At 39.6% G+C, this 18,912-nt stretch overlaps 1 protein-coding gene and 2 pseudogenes across 2 annotated transcripts; all 3 read right to left on the bottom strand.

The window, feature by feature from the left end:
* Positions 1 to 1,401: 1,401 nt before the first annotated feature.
* Positions 1,402 to 5,780, bottom strand: LOC110052556 (uncharacterized). The gene is made up of 2 exons (XM_089285027.1): positions 5,629 to 5,780; positions 1,402 to 3,789 (listed from the first exon to the last, which is right to left on the bottom strand). The coding sequence occupies exon 2, from the start codon at positions 3,762 to 3,764 to the stop codon at positions 2,451 to 2,453; it is 1,314 nt and encodes a 437-aa protein (XP_089141153.1). The 5' UTR covers positions 3,765 to 3,789; positions 5,629 to 5,780; the 3' UTR covers positions 1,402 to 2,450.
* A 352-nt stretch (positions 5,781 to 6,132) lies between these two features.
* Positions 6,133 to 15,250, bottom strand: LOC110052557 (uncharacterized; annotated as a pseudogene). The gene is made up of 2 exons (XR_016206081.1): positions 15,160 to 15,250; positions 6,133 to 8,689 (listed from the first exon to the last, which is right to left on the bottom strand). The product of XR_016206081.1 is annotated as an uncharacterized LOC110052557 (transcript).
* Positions 15,251 to 17,306: 2,056 nt separating this feature from the next.
* LOC149117729 (uncharacterized) lies at positions 17,307 to 18,008 on the bottom strand (annotated as a pseudogene).
* Positions 18,009 to 18,912: the final 904 nt, after the last annotated feature.

Genomic DNA, 18,912 nt, shown 5'->3' with positions numbered 1-18,912 from the left:
CACAAGGTCCAGTTTAAATTTTTAGAATAATTTAAGCATGTAATTAAAGCTTGCACACGGATTCTGAGGGGGTGTACCCTACGCAAGCAGTATATCGCTGTATATGACATTTTGCAATCTTTTGCTCTCAAAGTGCGGGCGGAATTAGCACTTGTTATCTACAATCAATGATGGTAGAAGCTGATACAGGGAAAAGAAACGCAAGACATTTAAAGAAAAACCTCCAAGGTGCTATTGTGTCAAGTGGTAAAGGTCAGTTTATACGATTTTCAAGTATTACAAACGGTAAACAAATATTTCGTAATGTGGTTCTTTATGGAAATATTTGGACCATTGCAAAACCTTTAAACGCTATATAACGAATTTGACCCTCCGGTTTACAATTCATCGAAATCCGCTGAGACCTTAAAAATCAGGAAATGAACAAGGAGCTTTTCGACCGCATGCGCTTGTGATTTCGGTTTGCAAAACCGTCACGCTTCGAAGGTCTTCATAATCTCGATACATACATGGACTACTTGTCACTTTATTGTTTCCAAATGTCAACTTACTGGGTTATGCGTATATGTAACATACAGTCGAACTTCTCTGCAACGGCCACCTTGGTGACAGAGGAAAGTGGCTGTTGTAGAGAGGTGGCCGTTTTGGGGAGGAAGGGGTGTAAGATGACACCTGTTCTTTTCGGGGGCAAAAGATTTAGATTTTCTAAAAGTGTTTGTTTTAGCCTATAAATAAGTAACACCATCACTTACATCAATAAAACACAAACTAAGCAGAGACAGACACCAACGACGCGTAGTATGGATCAAGTTTGGTGACCTCCAATAAAAAGTGTGGTTTTGAATTCACTGTTCGTCAGAAATTAATTAGCTGGCCGTTGTCGAGAGGTTATTTGGTCAGCTGGAACAGGTTTTAGGGGCCGTTGCCGTTGTGGAGAGGTGAGCGTTGTAGAGAGGTCAAAACAAGAGTGAATATATCACGTGACGTTCAACCGGGACCAACAAAAATGGCCATTGTAGAGAGGTTGTCGTTGCAGAGAGTTGACCGTTGTAGAAAAGTGGCCTTTGAAGAGAGGTAGCCGTTAATAGAGGTTCTATTATAGTTATTTAAATCACGAAATGAGACCTTCGCATTTCGAAACTTGACAATGGCATATTGCTGTTATATACAATAATCAAACGGAAAGACTCAGCGACCTATACTAAAACTGACGAAACGAGAGACTTAACCAGGGTTTTCTAGCGGCCGGAAAAGGACAATTGTAATAATCTGAAAAAAATAACAACAGCAATAAGAAAGACCCGGGAGTGTTTCAAGGACAGTTGTCCCCCACCCTCTCCCCCTCAAAGGCAAGAAACATCATCATCATCATTATCTTTAGTTAAAAACACGGTAAATACATCAGGCATTAACAATTTAATATAAAAGCTACAACTTATTACGAAAGACTATGTGTACAGATAATTCTTCTATGATTTAAAACCGGACAAACCATGGAATAAGTTCCATATTTCAGCCGAAATTGCCTTTCAATCGTGGATCTATTGCACTAATTCTGACAGGGTCTGCCAAACTTACCTACAGAAATTTCACAATTGCATATCTCTGAAAGTGTTGATACATTTCGTTGATTTGGAGTGAGCTTTGAATGACGCTATAGAGGAAATATCTCCAATGTATGGCTTTGGAGACCAGGAGGACTCGCGAAATTCACAGTAATTAAAAATAGCATTGAAATTTAAATCAGTTCAATCAGAAGAGTAGTGAAGAGTATTTACAATGTGAAATGTGATTCTATCCTCACCACGACGATCAAACTACACGAGCTACGAGTACACATTAAAGTTTGTTTCCCAGACTGGTATCGTTTGTTACACATTCAATTTTCTTCACCCATAATTAGAAAAATTTGATTCGTTTTTCACCTCGTAGCGTTCCTCAAAACACTTACGAGTCCGGTTGTGTTTAAAGTGCATTTTCATTGTCCCATGTTAGAGGGGTGGAGCTCTCCTCAAAAATTTTGAATCTCCTAAATAAAACCAATCTTTCTATGACACAGGCTTTATTGCAACCCCCAAAAAACACTATAACATTAAAAAAAATGCTGAGAGATAATAATTAACGCGACTTTATAATTACAATCAAATATTACCATTGAATGTTGCCATTAAGAATGCATGACTAATTTATCCAAAGCAACAATACAGAAAGATTGCGTGTTTTTTCTTCACGTGTTACCATTAAGACAGTAGTTGATGCTGAGCATATTGATGGTTCTATCCATTCTAAAATCCCTAATTGATGCTAAACTTTACAGCCCTAAAATAACTCACGAGTATCCCTTCTGTCATGTGGGAGTCTAAGCACTCGTCGCTCCTCCTAAGTAATTATATGAATAAACAAAAAAAAGAGAACGTTAAACTTACGATATTGTTATATCTGACTTCACGTTAGAATAACAGTTTGTCTGTCAACATGATCAGCATGGCAATGACTGCAAACAGGCCACCGTTACCGTGAGAAATTCGAGTGGCACCACTCCAAGGAGGCTTATTTGAAACTGCAAGTGTCCGGGTTTTGACACATGATTTATCGGAGCACACAGCCAAAGACTTGATCCAAACATTGTATCCATCCACCTGCAGTCGAAGAGTACCCTTTTTTACGGCTGAAGCAAAGTCGTTAACAGTCTGTTCGAAGCTAACTGATTCGATGGGAGCAGTGACGATACCCAGGGCTTTTATGTCTGCCATGGCCATGATGATGTCCACATTACCAAGACTAACCCAATTTAAAGTGTAGGCGAGCCAGTCCATCACATTTGTGTTCCACTTCAAGGAACTTGCAATGGCTTCACCAACTCCATCAGCGAACCGACTTAAAATATCATTATTTGAAAGAGAACCTGGTGAACGCCTCTTTCGTCGCATGAGATTTTCCACATTTAGCTTCAAAAGTTTGATCACATTCTTTAAGTTTCGTTCGAAACAGTCCATTTGGCTGATGGGCGAAGAACACTGGGTTCCTATGTTCCACAATCCTTTTAGAGACTCCCAAGCTGTATCCAGCTTGAGGAACGATCCCTTGATTGCCCAGAATATCTTGAAGTGATCCCAACAAAAGACGTCACAAATCGACTTCACTCCTTCACCTGGATTCAAGTAGCATTGAGTGTAAGAAGCAAGAGCTTTCCCTCTTATTGCGTTACAAGTTTGATTTTCTGAGTCCCTCAGCAAAGGTGCCATAGCAACCTGTTGACATTTACTGACAGCCTCCATCCACTTCTGCGCGTCTGGACTTAATTTGGCCTTTTGTTCTTCGAACACTCTGCAAAACCTCTCGGCATATCTTATGACGTAAGCATTGCCTGAAGGTTTGCAAAAAATTCTCCTTTCAAAGCAATTACGATACCAATAACAGGAATTTCCAGCAGGGCTGTAGCACTCTTGAGGCGGGATGATACTGGGAGGGGCCTGCGGGTAACAGGCGCAATCGTCTGACACGGAGCCTGAACTTCTGCGATGCAGCTCGGACATGCACTTGTACCAGCAATAGTGTCGAGTGCGGTCTGCACAGATGTGATCGCGGTCACTTTTTTCTAGGATATGGTCTGATGTCAAGCAGGTTGCCCACTGGTACTCTCCCTGGTAACCCTTGATTTTTAAGCATTCGATGAGACCTGTCGGGCCTTTGTCTTTGTCGCACACCTCTCTGGCCCATCCACTCCGAACCCCAAGAAGCAACAGGAAAGTGAAAACCCGCATTTCACGCCAACGATGGACCTGTTAACTGTCAATGGAAAATAGCTAAGATGAGGGTTTCGTCTGCAGTACGGTTTTTGCTATTGTGCGAAAAGACACTACAGGTAAGAGTCAATGTGGAATACGGGTGTCTGTAAGGGTAACCCTTACAGTTGTTGAGGGCTAACCACTGTGGAGTCAGTGATATTTAGGGTAACCTGACCGCTATTTAGGGTAACCTGACCGCTATTTAGGCTAACTTTCATGCCATTTCGCCATTGCGTGTATTAAACACGTAACCTGCGATCAGGCGTTGGTTTTTGGTTTTTGTTTTGTGTTTTTGGCGAACGGGGGAAGAGTAAAAATGAACGCCAGATTCATTTACTTCCCCCAGCTGTTAAAAAGAACGCCTGATCGCAGGTTAGCCGAAACGTATATTACCAGTCTGTTTTAAGATCCTTGACCATTGCAAAAAAAAGTTCAACTAATCTTGCATTAGGTTGTCACAATATGGCGGCTAAAGGACGTGCCGATCAACATAAACACCAATGCTGCTGTAATCAAAATCTCTCGGTTTGCTTAAGGGCATTAACTGAAACACAAATTCTACCTTTTTGAAGTCGTCTCTCCGTTTTTTAAAGTGATTTATGTTCCAAATATTCCGAGGATTCATTACTGATTTCTTGAATTTCTAGACAGTTAAGTATAAACATCATCTAGGTTAAAAAAAAGGCTTCCGATCAATCTCCTGTCAGAATCAATTTTCTTTGGAGACTATGTCGTTCATTTGTTTGCTTCCTAGTTATCACGATCCTCCAAGAGCGACTGAACAGGTTTTCATCCCATTTAGCAATACATAAGACGAGAGAGAGCGAAAAATTGTATCGAAAGAAGGCATTTTAAATAATGCTTCATGGCAAGAAACTACTTTAATGCGTTATGTCTTCGTATCTCGTAACAGAGGTGACTACTTAAGAGCGGTTCAATTTTCCCGCACGCAACTTGTTTGGGACAAGTCCAGTCGTGATTAGAATTCTGTCGTGTAGTTCAAACTTGCAAGTTGCGGGCGATTTCCATATTTTGAAGCATATTTTTAACCCTACGACAATCGTGGCCTTAGGCAATGTTCAATGATTAATACTGAAGCTGCATGTGATTTTTGCATGACGCGCCAGGAGCGCGAGATATAGTGCCCTGAGCTAGTTACAAAATAAATATTGAAATTCCATGACTGACCAGTCTTGGTGGCAGAAGCCTGAGAGTCGAATTGACCAAAATCTTAGAGGCTCTCACGTTCTTTATTCTGTTCAGGCTGCCGGCGTTTTTACTGTATCGAATTTATGTTTCATATAGATTCATTTCAGTGTAGGTTGTGTTGTCCGCTTAAAAACAAAGGTCAGACGAGGCCCACATGAATCCGCCTCCTTCAGCTCCTTAGCAACGACTATTTGCTGTCAGCCATGTTTTTCTCGATCATTGCAAGAACGCTGAAGAAATTTGATCTCGAATATCCTTGTCAACATAGTTCTTCTGTGAAGAAATGAATAGGGACGAAAGAAGTTTGTAAAACCTTTGTGAAATCTAGACTGAGTGCAATGAGAATGCCTGGAAAACCTTCCGATATTTCGCAGATCTTTTTGCTTCATCGACAGTTCTGGTCTTTGTGGCTGCACAAGGAGTATGCAAAGGCTTAGAGAAACTTAACTTTACTGAAAAATGAAACTCCGCTCATAAAAAGCAAGAGACCAGAGCATTCACAGACATGTAATTGCAAGGCCGTTGCACTAATCAAGTAAACAAGCAACATAGCAGATACATTTGCACTTTGTGCGTGACACAAGTCGTGCAGTTAGCACGTACTCTTCGTGTATATAGATTCGGTACTCACCAAAGGTTGTCTACTGGAGGAAACAGTAGTATGACAAATTCCAGCACTTTCACTGTCCACAGGAATACTGATGCTATGAGGAAACGATCTTGCTTTGTAGCTTACGGGTCCCGTTTTCACGCCCCGAAAATCTGAATTTCTTTCTCAGATAGGTGGGGAGGCTGGGTAAACCATGGGGGTGGGGGAGACTTGCTCAAAGATATTCATTTTTATCAAGTTTCGGGAGCTAGAACATTATCTCATGGCAAAAATATTGCCTGTTATAATACGTTTTGTCGTTAGCGATAATTTTTCTTTTTCGTTCTCTCCAGATCACACGTATTAGATACAGAAGCTTCTTACTTCCTTTTATTATAATGTGCTCTCATTCCCAATAAGTTGATATAATTATGGACCGAAATCGCTCTAATTCCTCGAATTCCTAGAACTTCAGTGTGTAATTAATGACCCGCACATGCGCATAATTAACCGTTTAGATGCCAATAAAGAAGCTCTAGTCAAGTCTGAAGTATTGAAAACAATGTTTTATTCTGATGGCATCACTCTAAATGAAGAAATTCTGTTATTATAAATTAAATTTAGTAAGCCCAGCAGTGACGCTCGACAAAACTTTAACCAAATCAGTCGCATGTGCCGTTACCGGTACTTGATAACTGTAATGACAATGATAATGATAATAATACTTATACAGGGGGGCAATCTCACATGAAGTGGTTTTCAGAACGGCCCTGTAAGTCTACTAAGAATATCTATTAATTTGGTAGGTCTATTAATTAAACGAGTCAGTCTTTTGTTTCTGAGCAGTCAAAACAGGAAGAGGCAGTGAAGCGTTACCAAGAACCTGTCAAGCAATTTAAGGGCTGTTTTGTTTATATGGCACGCCTGGTTCAGTATTACAGAACGAAAAGTTCAAGAGCAGTTTTGTTTCAAGATTTTACTCAGAAATTCGTTCAAGGCTGCAATATCATAATGCAGATAAAGGTTTCCTTCAGCTGAAGATGAGATATATGTAATCGTGTCTGAAATTTTCGGCCTGATTCTCTGGCACGCATAAGCCGATTGAAATTGATGTGGCTGAACGTCCGTGCTCCTGACCTATTAAGTTGTGTGAGCTTGCAATTAGCTAGAAGAGCAATATAGATCAGTAAATTTTTAGCAATTTTGGAGACATGTTTTATAATAAGTGTTACTAGGGAGGTTTTTTAAGCACGGCAGAGAATATCACGCTGATCCAAGTCTAGAATCACTCAATCACTACATAATTCAAACATACCTTGCAGCCGCTAGCTTATATTTTAACTAACAACATTATTTCTTCATCTACGGAACGCAATATACGTGGGAATAAGTATATTTTGCTGATCGAAATTCTCTTGAATTTCCACCAGTGTTTTTCATAAGTTTAAAACACACTGAATACAAATTAGAAGACGATTACAATTATGTCTTGGTTTTTCTTTCAACTGTTTGAACACTGGTTTAAGTTAGTAAAAAGAACGCAAATAAGTAAACTTGGCATATTATTTTGGTTATTGTTTTTAACGTACGACTAGCGACGTGCGATACTTTTAACATAACGAATTAAATGAAAACGGAAGATTAATGTTACATATTACTTATGTTCGCCCGGGCTTGGCTAACATACTTCTCACACTCACAGTATAAATCAGTAGTTTGTTTAAAACATCATGACTCCTTGTTACAATAAGAGCGTGTTCATGAACATGATCAACAAGGCAATGGCTCCACACAGGCCAACGTTACCGTGAGAGATCCAGGCTGCACCACTCAATGGAGGCTTATCTGAAACTGCCAGTGTCTGGGTGCTGTTGCATGATTTATCTGAGCACGAAGCCAAAGACTTTACCAAAACTTTGTAGCCATCCACCTGCAAGGGAAGAGTTCCATTTTTCACAGCTGAGGCAAACTCTTGAACGGTCTGGTTGAAGTCAACAGATGGAGCAGACGTGGTAACTATACCCAGGGCTTTTTTGTCGGCTAAGACTATGTAGATGTCCAGATTATCAAGATCAATCGCAGCATCAGTGTAGGCAAGCCAGTCCATCACGTCCATGTTCCACTTCAAGGTATTTGCAATGACTGAACCGACTCCATCCGCGAACCGACTTTGCAGATCAGCGTCTGGAATGGAATCAGAAGAACGCCGTTTTTTTTTGCTTGAATCTTTGGATTTGTATCTTGAAAAATTTGATCACATCGTTATATGTTTCTCTGGCTGATTCGAAAGTCTGCCTGATCTTAGACGATTTGCATTCAGCTGCTATGTTCCACATTCCTTTCAAGGATTCCCATGCTGTATCTAGGTCGATGAAAGAGCCCTTAATGGTCCAGAATATCTTGACGTATTGAAGGTAATCGAGATCACAAATTGAAGGCACGTCCTTGTCCGGTTCCAGGTAACATGGAGTGTGAGAAGCAAATGCTTTTGCTCGTATTTCTTCGCATGTTGAATCATCCCAAGGGCGCATCAAGGGTACAAGAGAAACCTGGAGACATTTGCGAACACCATCCATCCATTTCTGTGCGTCTGCACTGAACTTGGCCCTTCGTTCATCAAACAACTTGCAAAACTTCTCAGCGTAAGTTATTGCGTAAGCATTGCTTGAAGCTTCGCAAGGGTGCTTCTTTTCCAAGAAGTTTCGATACCAATCACAGGAATCTCCAGGTGGGCTGTAGCACTCCGGGGGTAGGGGTGTGGTGGGAATGGCCGTGTAGGGATTAGACGTTGGACTACCAGGTTCACAAGAGCAATCTTCTGTCACTGGGCCATAATTTTTGCTATGTACCTCAACCATACATTGGTACCAGCAATAAGTTGCAAAGGGGTCGAGACAATAGTGTTTGTGGCTACTTTTTAGTTTGATGTAGACATTTGACAGGCAGGTTGCCCACTGATATTGGTTATTGTATCGCGGTAATAAAATGCACTCGGTAGGGCCTGCTGGCCCTACATACTTGTCACACTGGGCGGCCCATCCAGTCTGCACCATAAAGATCAAAAGGAATGCCAATAAAGTCCACGTGTCACTTTAAGGTAAACCTGCAAACCGTAGATTGAAAATGACCAACATGAGCGGTTTAATTAGCAGCTTGGATTGAATTTTGTGATGAATACGATGGCTAAGAATAATCTAATCCAGAAGCAACGCTAAGAAATTTGGTTATAAGTTAGAAATTATTGATTCAACCAGTGAAATCAGTCCTGTCCCTTAGCACTCCCTTCCATGCTCTGGGCTCTATATAAGGCGGGTAAGAGAGAAATCTGGGACTTAGCCAACATGAAAGAAGACGGTATGTAATGCATTTAGTCTACTTCAACCTGTGGAAAGCAGTTCTCATGTTGGTTGATTACGAAACTCTCTCGGGGAAGAAATGCGAAATATCAGTAAAAAAAATCAATAAACAACATACAATCAATCCATCCCATACTGGGTATAGCAATTAAAACGCTTTACTTGTTGGGGTTAATGAGTTTTAACAGAGATTTTTTAATTCGCAAACAAGATGCTTAATCGCAAATTGAGACCAAAAGTAGTTGTACACAAAAGGTTCTTACAGACCCTTGTTCACAAAGGGAAACATGTCTATCAGTACAGTAAACTAAGTAAAATACTTAAGAGCCAGTGCCTATAACTATGGACCAAACAACGGCACAAGTCGAAAAATCGATTTTGCTCATTTTTTGCCCATAGATTGGCCCTAGCTAGTAAACAAACGGACCATAGTTAGTTTCTGCTAATGCAGTTTTTTTGGGGAGAAATTTGCGAAAAACGATTTTTTTCCGATTGGGCTCAAAATCTACTTCCGGTGTTGCTGAATTTTCCGAATATTTGATTGCTTCGCGCTCCGCAGAACAGCTACTTGAGAATCTTTCAATGGTCTTTACATTCAGCTCAGGTCTTCATGGTATGACTGAGCGAAAAATAAAATAAATCGAGGTTTCGTTTGAGCCCGAAACGAGATCGAACACAAACGCAAAATATTACGATGTGTTTCAAACGAATTATAGCACTAAAATATCGCCATATTTTTCTATGGGCTATAACTTTAAATGCCATAAAAACACTTTATACGGGTTAACTGTACACCCACCTGTTTGAAAATCAAAAAATATCTCTGGGCAAATGGTTTTGAGTCGCTCGCCTTGGCCTGTGCTTCTCATAAATTGTTCCCTAAGCCGCCGTGGGAATGTAAACAATTGCGTGACGCTGGCGGTCACTCTGAATACATAATTCGTTTCCAACAAACCGCAGATGGCTATCTTAGAACATTTGGGCGATAAAAGAAAAACATAATGGACCACTTTTAACTTTAATATTTTGAAAGTCATCGCTTTGGAAATTTCGTTAATTAAAAACGCCAATTAAAAGCAATTTACTTGGAGTTCGGGTGTTACTGCGATGTCGTTTTAGGCTGTTGTTCTTTCTTTGATCATTTTAATTACAAGAACGAGTTCTAGAAAGAAAGCTCGTTCTGAGTTCATTTGTTAAGCGTAATGACAAGTTGATATTGTTGGTTTGTAGCCTTACGTGATCTGAAGGAACGCTACAGTGATTAAATTTGTATTTGTTGATTTCGACGGATCGATTTTCAGTTAAACCTTTTTATTTGTACCAGCACATTTAGTGCCTTTTCTCCTGCTAAAAAGTCGGAAGAAGTAAATTAAACAAATCCTAAAAGTCATAAATAAGAGGCATCGACAGTGCGAGTGTCTCGGTAAGCTGTTAATTTGAACAATTACTGTGCTGGACGGATTGCTTTCCTGGTTACGCACGTACTATACATAGTTCATTGTGCACGAGTGTTGCTGTTTCAAACAACTGAAATGCTCAATGTTAGAGTTAGGCTAAACCCTAAACTGTTTTGGCGGCCAACCTATTTTTGGCTAATTGCTTAATCAAATTATATATATATTTCATTGAAATTCGCTCTTCTCTGACCGACTTCCGCGAACAAAACAAGATGGATGTTCGCTGTTCATTTAAGACTACAATCCTGGTCAAAAGTGTTGGGACAGTTACGGCACATGACTTCACAGGCAGCCTCTCTTAAAACCAAAACCGCGCAAGCCCGCCTACCCCCCTCCCCCCTGTCAATGTTGATAAAAATCTTGAAGAAAAAAAAATCCTTGGTAATAGCTTCAGAATAGCCACGTTTCAAGAATTGTTTGCCTCCTAGAGCAGTATTCTCGAACTAAAGAGACGATAAGATAGATATTTACATCTTATTCCAATAATAGCGATTTTTCAGCAATCGCGTTTGGTTCCAACACAACTGTCTAACCACTTTCTATTGTCCCTTTTTCCTTTTTTCCCACATCCGATCTAGTCTTCAGAATAGCTTCATTTTCATGCAACGTTGCTAGGGGGGAGGGGGGTCAATTTGCTTTTGTTCTAAAACGTTAAGGACGTAGTTGAAGTCGTGGGTTTTAGCGCGCAAAAAGGGGAGGTGTCCCAACAATTTATGGCCAGGATTGTAGGTTTACACAAGAGGAAATTGTTCCGGATTCGTTATGAATCCGGAACGTTTTAGTGCCGGATTGATTTTGCCGTTTACTCAAAAGTGGACGAATTCGAAATAGAAACTCCCTGGTTTGGTCGTGTCTCCGGAGATTTTGAATCCGGAATTTAAAGTGGGAACTTTGAATCCGAAAACTTTTGAATCCGGGGAGTTTTGTCGTGTGAACGATTTTCTCTCGAATCCGGATATTTTTCCGCCTGTGATCTTTTGAGTTTGCGGCGGAACGAAAAAGGCGGATTACATAATCCAGTCGTAGACGAGTCGTAGGCACATTGATGGCCATTTGATGGCGGTCGCTGGGTGATTACCTCGTGCTGTTTCAGGTGTAGGTAATCACTTTTATAATGGGTAATGCCATACTCCTCAGAAACCCAATTTATACTTTACTGCGCAGATGACGACGATGGCACGATCGAAAACCTCGACGGTTTTCGACCCTAAACCCTAAATAAATACCTGGAGGGACCTGACATGATGGACAACAGTACCGTGGTCAGCGAGTTGAAGGAAAACTTCAGACTGTCTCAACCTACCCCTAGCCTTATTTTCGGAGGCATTTTGTTTCTCATTGTCGAGGCAACAAACTGCTTGTTAACCATTCCATCATGAATGTTCCCGGAGTTATCGTCGTGTATAAACGGTTAAGAATCCGAATATCCTTTCACTGTAAACCCCTACTAATCCGAATACTCTAAAATTGATGAATCCGGGAACTCCTTTAGTGTAAACCTAGTCCTAGATCGACCACTGTAATGTTTATTTGTCTACCAGTGTTATGATCTGCAAATTTCAGTTTATTGATCAAACAACCAAAGTAGAAAAGATGGATTTTTTTCCCAGTATGATTGAAACTTAAACGCAATTTCTTCCTCGACTAATTCAATTCAAGAAATTCCGGGTTTTCCCAGCTGAGTTTGAACATATTGTGTAGGTACAAATTTTCTACACAGCTAGAAGAGCTAAGATGCCGTCACGCAGTTAGTAGTTTATAGAAATTATGGTATTTCCACTTGACTTTATTTGTCAGTCAATGATTCAATTGCCATAAACCATAGAGGATTGGTTAAGTGTATCTCTAAAACTGCCACTGTATTGTAAGTTATCGGTGAAATCAATAAAATAAGCAAGTGTTAAAATCATTTCCCGGAGTACTGTAGTAACGTTCTTTATCATGGATGTCGTGGGTGTTGCAATGCAAATGAAAAAACATATATATTTATACTAACTTAAACAAAAACAAAAACAAAAACAAAAACAAAACAAAACAAAAAAACATTTTCCATTATTTTATCCACACAACGTTTCAAAAATTGCTTTCATCGGATTGCTGGAAACGAATATTTTACTCGAGAGTGGCTTCCGCGTCACGCAATTGTTTACATTCCAACGGCGGATTTTTGGGCAAAATCTATGAGAAACACAGGCCAAGGCGGGCGACTTGAAACTATTTGCCCAGAGATATTTTTTGATATCCTAACAGGTGGGTGTATATTTAACCCGTAGAAAGTGTTTTTATGGTATTTAAAGTTATAGCCCATAGAGAAATATGACGATGTTTTTATGCAATTATTCTCTTGCGACATACTGTAAAACTTTGCGTGTCAGTTTTATCTCTTTTCGGGCTCAAAACTAACTTTGATTTATTTTATTTTTCGCTCAGTCATACTACGAAGACCTGAACTGAATATAAAATCCATTGAAAGATTCTCAAGTAGTTGTTCTGCGGAGCGCGAAGCAATCAAATATTCGGAAAATTCAGCAAAACCGGAAGTAGATTTTGAGTCCAATCGGGTCGAAATCGTTTTTGGCGTATTTCTACCAAAGAAAGCTGTATTAGCAGAAAGTAACTATGGTCCGTTTCTTTTCTTGCTAGGACCCATCTATGGACAAAATACAAGCGAAATCAAGTTTTCGACTTGTGCCATTGATAGGCGATTTAGGTCCATTTTTATTGGCATTCACTCTTAAGTAAAGTTTCGTTCGAACTAAAACGTTTCTTTCAAGTGAAAGAAGGTGCAGATCAACCCTAACTTTAGTGTAGTTAGTAGAAAAGTTCTACTGAGTGCTTCACAAATTCTCTTAAGCAATGTTAGTTATCTGAACTTCTCGCTATCTGGAGCTGAATCGAGCTGCTTCAGACACAATTTACTATGAATGCTTATCATTGGGAGTTTTTACCGAATGCTAACTGAATCCTTCAAATCCTGACCAACTTGATCACTAACTTCCACTGCAAGACTCGAAAAAAGTCAAGTTAGTCAACTCAACTATACGTGCCCGATTTGTTAAAATCTGTGTGATGGCTACCAATTGCTGGTTTTCAGTGTCACACCATTCAAAATAGATCAAAATTAAAATCAAAACCGTTCAATAGATAAAGTCCAGAATCTGAGAAAAGAAACAAGGTAAATATGCAAAGACTCTCGCCAAGATTCAGGTCACAGCAGTTTTTCTTATGCAAGATATACAGAGAAATTTTTTTAACCAAATTTATAGAGATTTGTTTGGAGACGGATGGGCACCAAACATGGCGGCCGGAAACCAACAGAAACATCTTTCACTGAGTTTTGCTACAAAAGCGTGAATTTATCCCTCAAGGAACTCAAAAACATTAAAATAATATTTTTTCTAATGCAAAAACTGTTCAGATAGCCAAATTCCCCGAAATAAGTCACTTTTTTAACCAACATGACAGCTCTCTCGGCCGTCATGTAAATGCCGCGTCACGCAAAAGCTTAGAAATTCAAACGTAGTCTATAACAAAACCAAGAACCCATTCGGAACAAAAAATTACATGAATACTAGTTTTCAGCTGCTCTTATACCTCTTGAAAGTAAAATATCAGGAGGATCAATAGTTTTGTAGTTTGAATTTTAGTGACGTCATGCGAAAACCGGCAATAGCGACATTAAAGATGCAGTTTATTTCAGTCTTCAGATTGACGAGATTAAAATTCCATACTTTATGGACAGACACCTTCGGAACCTCGGAAGCCATAAGCCTCTTAGAACTATTTTCTTTATCTACATGGATTCTCGTCACCAAAAACCATTTGATTACATGAGGGCTGTCTTGCATATGTCCTAGTGATAGCCCTCATGATCTGCCGGATTAGATTATGGGGCATTTTTGAACGTCAACCTTTTTAAAACCGTTCTGTTTCGCTATACAGAGGCATTTTATGTCGAGACTCCTTTAAACGAAAAGTTTAAAGAAGCAGTCAGGCGTATCAATGACATACTTCTAAATTGTGTCTGACAATGACTTGTGTAAGCGTCAAGGACATTGTTTATAACAACTATGTTAGACATTTCGACCGAAAAACAGCGGCCTTCGTCGGTTCTAAAAAGTCAGCTGAATAACGTCTATCTAACGGTTCACAACTCTGTGCGTGGTTCGCCAGCAAAATGGAACAAACGGCATGTACAGCTACCACGTCATAGGCGATTACTCAATCAGTGACGGTATAGATATCTGGAATGTTGACACGTTTGCCGCATTGCTGTTTCTATTGGAATACCAGACCTCTAGAAAACGTTTCCCATGATAGATATGAGCCTTGTCGGCAATGATGGCGGAATTAAAGTCTATGTCTATGAAACTAGCTGAAGCGCGTGTTGCGCAATCCCAGAGTTATTTCAGTCTCCAGCACAAACCTCTTATGTTCTCTTATCTTTGCTATTAAAGGCTTTCCTGAAATCTTTCGAGTTTACCAAGAATATTGCAGATTAAATCGTGAACTGGCGGAAATGCCTGTGTCATTCGCAGGTTAGGAACAAACTTATGATCACCGCAAAGCGAAAAAGATTTGGAAACCGTGTTACTGCTAGATGCAAATTGCGCTTAGAATTTCACAGACCAACGCCTTTTTCACAAACTAGCATTTGCTGCAGACGCCGAAAACTGGGTTTGCAGCACAAAATGTGACAACAATTAAGCGTTATACAAATGCTGCATTCAACGCAATGAACAAAACCGGCCGATACTTACCAAAGACCGTCTACAGACTCTATACTCGGAGAAACAAGAGAAGAAGTGAATAGATCGCGTAGCTTCGACGACAGGGAGTAATTGAAAATTTCAATTCATCTAACTGTCATGGTTGTTGGTAATCACGTGAAGTACGAGTTTAGAGGGGTCGGGATCGTGGGGGAGACCTCCCCAGGTGGATTTTTCCACAATTTTTCAGCTAATTTAACATGAATGGCAACAGAAACATTGATTTTAAGTGACGAAAGTAATTATTTGTGGGTTTGTTTTCTCTTTTCAGACACCTGATCAAAACTATTAGTACTTAAATGTTTGTACATCCCTTCGAGCCCCTCCCAGGTGCTCCTACTGGGTTATGAATATTTCAATTGCTGTTTACATCCTAAGTTTAATAAATAATAAGTAGTTAAGTTTCCTAGATGTGATGGTATTTCTGCCTTCAGAGACTATCATCGTCTCGAGCTCTTGCTGCCTTTCATTCATATACAGCTGCAACTGGAGAGTGAAAGATGTTGATATTGAATTGTGCCAGTTTACAGTCAGATGACGAATTTGCGAAAATGCAAATGCTTACCGTCTCCCACTCTTGACAAGGTTTTTACCACGTTTTATATTTGCACCCGATTTTTTATTTCTTTATATATCACTTGACTAAACTGAGTATAAAGCTGGATCTAAAAAAAGTCTCCGATGAGTCTACAAGTAGCTCTCATCCCATCTATGTGAAACAGCCGTGTGCAATGAAATCCTAAATATAATGTTTGACCTCCTCATTTTATTGTGACCTGGTATGCGTGTGCTTGAATTGTGCACGAAACAAAAATACATTTAATTTTATGTTAACGAGCCACGTAAAAGACCATGATCAGACATATCCAGAGTGACATTAGCCGAATAATGGAATAGATTACAGAAGCCGGGCTAATCTCGCGTGTACTTCACTTCGATCATGTTTTGAAAGCGACTTGATGTTGCGTGTGCTCATACACACACGTAAAATTAAGTCAAGCGTGTGCTCTTGGGTAATTTTGAAAAGGGCTCCAGATATGAGCACCGTAATACATAGATTTTAGTGTGGGTAACTAGCCACACTCTGTCGGCATCCGCGGAGTTTGTCTCTTCACGAGAAGTTTGTCAGTTTGCAAGAAGTTTGTCAGTTGGCGAGAAGTTTGTCAGGTTACGTGAACATGTGTCACATAGTTGTTAGCTAATTCGCATATTTGTTAACTAATTTGAGATAAGGCTGGAATGCTTTGTTTTTCTGATCATTCGTTTTCAGGCAAGTTTTCCTACGTGGTACAATGGTTACCAAACTCATCTTCCAATCTGAAATAGTGGACCCGAGTTCGATTCCAGGATCCGATTTCCGGAGTCTTTGGTTTTTTTCCGTTTTCATGTTTAACCTTTTATTCGCTGAAATATATGTAATTATTTTAGGTTTGGAACCGATAACAACACGGTTTATGAAGTTCCGAAACTATGCTATTTCGCATAATTGACCTCCAATCGCATATCATCCGATGGCTTAATTCAAAATTATAAAAAAGTCCTAGATTTCTCTAAAGATCTTAGGCAGTGTATATGCATTTGCTGTCCAAACACCGGTGTAATGATGTGAAACTCGACCTATACGTCTCGTAAAGAAGTCGAGACTACCTTTCGTCTTCGAGTGACAGGTAAAATATGTTGGGCACCCTTTCTCGGTTTCAACCAGGTAACGAGAGGTTTACCAGGTAGAGTGGCTCAATTGATAGGTAGAAAATCCATTAGGGCAATGCAGGTCATGCAGTGTCAACAAAGAGGTTTCCCTGTTGTTGTATTTTATGTCAGTGTGCACGAAAAGTTATTCGAGATTGAAATAATACATAAAAGAGAAAAAAAAGGAACAACTCACTTGGTTTTCTTTTTCAAAAAAGACTGCTGTTGTAACAAGTAGGGCCAGGCTAGAAATCATTAAAATAACTCGTATGACTGGAATAATCCCTGAACCACACATGTCCGCAAAGCTGACCTATTTTTTTCTGGCCGGGACTACGTTAATTTACTTCGTAAAAGAGGTGCCGATGTGGACTGTTCTGTAAGAAATATAAGTGACTGAAAATCTGTTTACATTTATCATCGTTTTGATCTGTGCGTTTATCATGTTCAGCGACATTTTACTTGGACTAATTTTGTTTGACTATGACGGTGATTTTTGGAATTGTCTATAACCTTCCACTTCAATAAGTAAGAATTACACGGACCGTATTTATTACTGTCTATAATTATTTCTCAATGCATCAACAAACACTGCCTTCGCATATGATCACGACAGCAATGACACCAACCAGTCAAACACGGCCAACGTGAGAGATCCTCGCAGCACTATACCATTTTGGAGGCTTGTCTGAAATTGCCAATGTAATGACTGGATGTTTTGAAATGATTTATCAGAGCATAAAGCCTTGACTTTAGCCTTGACATAAAGACTTGACCCAAACATCATCTACCTGCATGGGAAGTGATCCGTTTTCTACGTACTTCTGAGGCAAACTCTTGAATGGCCTGGTTGAAGTCAAGGAAGGGCAGAAAAACGGGAAGGTCGACGTAGCTTCAATACCTAAAGCGGCTTTTGTGTCTGCAGCCAAGACTAAGAAAACGTCCAGGTTATCAGTTGAATCAATCATATTTCCACCGCAGGCAAGCCAGTCCATCACAGCCGTGTTCCACTTCAAGGTATTTGCAATGGCTTGGCCGATTCCATTCACAAACCGACTTTGGAGATCAGCCTCAGGAAGAGAATCAGTTAAACGCCTTTCTCCTCGGTTAAATTTTTGAACTACAAGTCTCGTGATTTTGATTAGCTCTTTTGATTAGCTCTTTTTTTCAATACTTAATTGTAATGTCTGCAATTGCTTTAGTCCGATATCCTGGTTCTTTTCATGGGAAAAGTATGGACAGCTACTCATTAAAGGAAGGAAATTAGCAATTTTTTCACGAAGTGTAACCTTGATCGACATACGTGCATGACATCACCGAATTAGGGTGTCTTCTCGATCTTTTTTTTTTTTTTTTTTTTTTTTTTTTTTTCAATTTCCGTAAAAGGATCGGAACAAAAAAATAAAGTAATTGTTGAATTACAAACTACAGGTGGTACTCCCAAAGTCCGAACGACCGCTGTACAGGAAAATCAACGGGTAACCATGCACGAATCGACTAAATCATTATTAAGAGTATCCTTTAACCATCATTTGGTTATACCCGTGGTTATTCGTGGTTACTCGTGGTTACCTGTGGTTTATCAGCATTAAATAATCGTCACTCCAAGCTAAACTGTAAAAGGAAACAAAAACTTTGTATAATAGGAATTAAATCGGGACACTACAGAAGGCACGTTTTTTCTTTTCCATATTAAGCATTGCACGGGTTTTTCTTTTCTTTTTCTTCTTTTTTTGTCCGTAAGTCTCCTCAGCTCAGTCAATATGAAAACAAGTGCTGTTGCCTGCCGGTATAAACTATAAAAAATAAGCTAAGCATTCCAAGTGAAGTAAATACGGATAATCCATTATCAAACGTGAGTATGCACAAGTTGATATCATTGTGTGTACGACGGAATATTCAACTAAATAATGCTACAGGACAGCTGATAATTGTGTTGTTCTGTTTTGTACAGTTTGTAGCGTTTTTCAGTCGTTTCGAGTCTCAAGATCAAAACTGATCGCCCGAATTACATCTTAAGAAAGGTGGATTCAAACGTAAGACTATCATTCATTT

This window comes from Orbicella faveolata, unplaced genomic scaffold (genome assembly GCF_042242905.1).
Source record: "Orbicella faveolata isolate gen_17 unplaced genomic scaffold, um_ofav_v1 contig_1, whole genome shotgun sequence".
NCBI classification, from domain to species: domain Eukaryota; kingdom Metazoa; phylum Cnidaria; class Anthozoa; order Scleractinia; family Merulinidae; genus Orbicella; species Orbicella faveolata.
This window is presented reverse-complemented; position numbering and strand designations above follow the sequence as displayed.

What these genes read in the sequence shown, in the direction of transcription:
- LOC110052556 (XM_089285027.1), bottom strand. Translation starts at nt 3,764, where the DNA reads ATGCGGGTTTTCACTTTCCTGTTGCTTCTTGGGGTTCGGAGTGGATGG.